The sequence below is a fragment of the Plecotus auritus genome, assembly GCF_963455305.1.
Source record: "Plecotus auritus genome assembly, chromosome: 1".
In the NCBI taxonomy this organism is placed as follows: domain Eukaryota; kingdom Metazoa; phylum Chordata; class Mammalia; order Chiroptera; family Vespertilionidae; genus Plecotus; species Plecotus auritus.
The window spans coordinates 81,988,872-81,991,397 of NC_137770.1; the positions used below are offsets into that span (position 1 = coordinate 81,988,872).

General features: G+C 47.3%; 1 protein-coding gene across 1 annotated transcript; it reads right to left on the reverse strand.

The window, feature by feature from the left end:
- Positions 1-1,548: 1,548 nt before the first annotated feature.
- LOC308250513 (ribonuclease pancreatic-like) lies at positions 1,549-2,070 on the reverse strand (the record flags this gene model as incomplete). The annotated part of the gene is made up of 1 exon (XM_080673229.1): positions 1,549-2,070. One exon carries the CDS (start codon positions 2,068-2,070, stop codon positions 1,600-1,602), a length of 471 nt encoding a protein of 156 aa, XP_080529355.1. The 3' UTR covers positions 1,549-1,599.
- Between the last annotated feature and the right edge of the window lie 456 nt (positions 2,071-2,526).

A 2,526-nucleotide genomic window follows, 5' to 3' on the forward strand; every position in this document is an offset into this window, starting at 1 on the left:
ACAGACTCACAGGCCAAGTACCCTGGGAATCTGTGAGAGCCGCCAGCTCAGGAAGAGCCACAAGTCCACAGCATGTAGTGAAACAGGAAGATTTGGAATTTTTTTCTTGAGTTGACACTGGTGACAGAAAGGATGACTTGGAAGCAAGGAAACCTACTCCCAGCTGTGCCACTAATTAGCAGCAGCCCTGAGGAAGCCACTTAACCTTTCTGAGATTTAGGTTGCTCCTCTATAGAAAGCAGGGGTTACAATAGGACAGAGGGGCCATGTACATCCTTACTTCTCTCATGCCTTCTGTAGAGGCTACTGTGAAACTACATCATTGTTTAGAAGTTCTTCTACAGCAGTCCAATGCAAGTTTGTACACAAGTTGAAATCTACTTTTTTTCCTTCTAAAATCCCTTCCAGCTCCTAAATGGATGGTTCCAATTTTCCAAGTAAGAGATGACCATTTTTCTAATTTGGTAATAGCTCACTTAAAAGGAAAGAAAAAAGAGAGAAAGAGAAAAGAAAATTTAGTATTATAATTTCATACACTCCTCCTCCTCCCCACCCTGAAGCTGGGCAGGTTCTTCCTGATGTCACACTGTCCTTCCTTCTGTGTCAGAGATTTTAGTGTTTGACCTTCTCCTTCTGTCAGTCCACCCAGCATGAGTGTCCTCTGCAGCACCCTTTTATCTAACCAGCCCACACTTGTTAGTACATGCAGACCCAGGGAAAGGTCCTGGGAATGAAAACCTACTTCTTTAAGGGGAGGACAAGGAAAGACCAATGAAAGAGGCTGGTCACACCAGTCTGGTAATTAATAGAATTCACTAAGGGAAACTTACACACAAGGCCCATCTTGGGTGGCTCTGAGACTGAATGGATCCCCAGGACACCTGGCAGGTGCCAATGAATTTACTTAGGCTAAAAGAGGTGAGGGATAATCAGGGATAATGATACCTGAATGCTACCAGGTACAGAAATTACTTTACATGCTTGACCAGATCAGGACAATGGCCTGTTCCAGGAAGGAGCAAGTCACTGGAGGCAGGGGAGGGGTCAGAAAGGACATCAATTATGGTCTGACAGTCTCTAAGGGGGATTTATGGGAAGCAATCTCTGTTCTGGCCCAGGTCCAGCTCACGGGACAGGACTCATATCATAAAATAATCTTTCCTCCACACTTAAAATTTTATGTTTGGCATCAAGGAATCTATTTGAAAAGGGATTATCTCAAAAAGGAATTCTCTAAAAGTCAAGAGTCAGAAGAGGGGGCATTTAATGATTCTACTTGCTGCTCACCAAAGTTAACCAGATTTACAGTTCTCACCTTCTGGCAGGAAAGCAATCACATTAACAGTAACCTGAATAAAGACAGCTTCAGGAAGCCAGGTAGTTGCAACTGAGTTTTATTGAAAGAAGCAGTAAAGTGGTTCACATGGGACCCACCTCACAACCCACCCCTCACCCCCCAAACCACACAGACGCAAGTCTCAGGCCAGGGAAACACTTTAGTGTTAGATAGGAGACCTAACTTGAGTCATTTCCCTCACTGCTTAGCAAGGAGAGGGAGACAGGTGACACGATGAGGTGGGACATCTCACTGCTCTGGTCTCAGGTGGAGACCTCTACTGAAGCATCAAAGTGAACAGGCACGTATGGGTTTCCCTCACAGGCCACGATGATGTGCCTCTCTTTCTGGCTGGTCCGGTAGGCACAGTTGGGGTACTTGGAGCCACTTGTCACACGACAGTCTGTGATCTTCATGCTGGAGCTGCTCTTGTGGCAGTTGGGCCTTCCATTCTTGCAGGTGATGTTTCCCTGGAGGCAAATGGCCTGGACATCTACCAGAGGCTCGTGCACGAAGATGTTCACCGGCTTATACCGTCCCTTTGTCATGTTCCGGCGCCTCATCATTTGGTTGCAGTAGTTGGAGTTGTTGCTGGGGTAGCCGTCTGGGTCCATGTGTTGCCGCTGGAACTTCATGGCCTGTGATTCTTTGCCCAGGGAAGGCTGGACCCACCCCAGCACTAACAGCACCAGGACTAGCAGTAGGAACAGGATGAGAGACTTCTCCTGAGCCATGGCGGCCTCAGTCCCCTGGAAGAGCCTAGCCAGTGAAGAGAGAGGAGAAAAGCATCACTTTAGAAGAGAACCCCAGGTCCCACCTGTGGACTCCCTGGCTTACAGTCCCCCTTCAGGTCAGCCAGAAAGACACCCTTCTTCCTGCAAGATTTTCCAAGTGATGCAACACATGTACTCGCCTCCAAAGCATTTGACCCCTACTAGAGGCAGGGAGCCAGGTCTTCCCTTCTGGGTGGTGACCTCCAAAGTGACCTAAAATCCCAGGGGTCCTGTTTTTGAATACTGGAGGGTTTTTATCTGAAATACATTTGTACTCGGTGTTTTAGTGGGTCAATAGAAGATTTTTTTGTCTAAAGTCTAAACCATGAGCCAAATTGTATCGCGGTTACTGCCATGACATACAGGGTCATGGCGGACAGAGCTCCGTTGTGCTACAACACTAAGGATACTCAACCG